The sequence below is a fragment of the Chaetura pelagica genome, unplaced genomic scaffold (genome assembly GCF_000747805.2).
Source record: "Chaetura pelagica isolate M959 unplaced genomic scaffold, ChaPel_1.0 scaffold2, whole genome shotgun sequence".
Lineage (NCBI taxonomy): Eukaryota > Metazoa > Chordata > Aves > Apodiformes > Apodidae > Chaetura > Chaetura pelagica.
In genome coordinates, this window is record NW_009952796.1 from 4,058,332 (window position 1) to 4,058,756 (window position 425).

A 425-nucleotide genomic window follows, 5' to 3' on the forward strand; every position below is an offset into this window, starting at 1 on the left:
GGGCGGGTCGGCGCTGCCGGGCCCCGCAGATCTCGGATTGGGCGTGGGGACGGAGCGGGGGCTGCTCCGGAGCCGGGAGTGTCACTGCCAGAGAAAGTTTTGGGGAGGAGTGGATTATTTTTTTTTCTTTTTTCTTTTTTTTTTTATTTTTTTTCCCCCCCCAGTGCGAGGAAAGGGGGTTTGGTTTGGGTTTGTTTTCTTTGCGCCGCTCCGCTCTTCGCCCGCTCCGTCCCGCCGTGGGTTTTGGGGAACTTTTACATTTTTTATTTATTTCCTTTTTCTTTTTTTTTTCTTTTTGCCGGTCGGTTTTTTTCCCCCCTTTTTGCCCCTCCGGCAGCTGCTCCACCAGCCTCCTCCTCTGGCCCCGGCCATCCCTCCCCATGCGCCGGGGGCAGCGGGCAGCTCCGCGGCGCGCACCCGGCAGC

At 57.9% G+C, this 425-nt stretch overlaps 1 protein-coding gene across 1 annotated transcript in view; it reads right to left on the bottom strand.

Annotated features, from left to right (window-relative positions):
• The window catches only part of ZNF580 (zinc finger protein 580), an 8,519-nt gene that overhangs the window by 4,226 nt on the left and 3,868 nt on the right, over window positions 1–425 (bottom strand). The window contains exon 4 of the mRNA XM_009994806.1: window positions 3–61. Within this exon, the coding sequence (XP_009993108.1) occupies window positions 3–61 (59 nt within the window). The remainder of the gene's footprint in view (window positions 1–2; window positions 62–425) is intronic.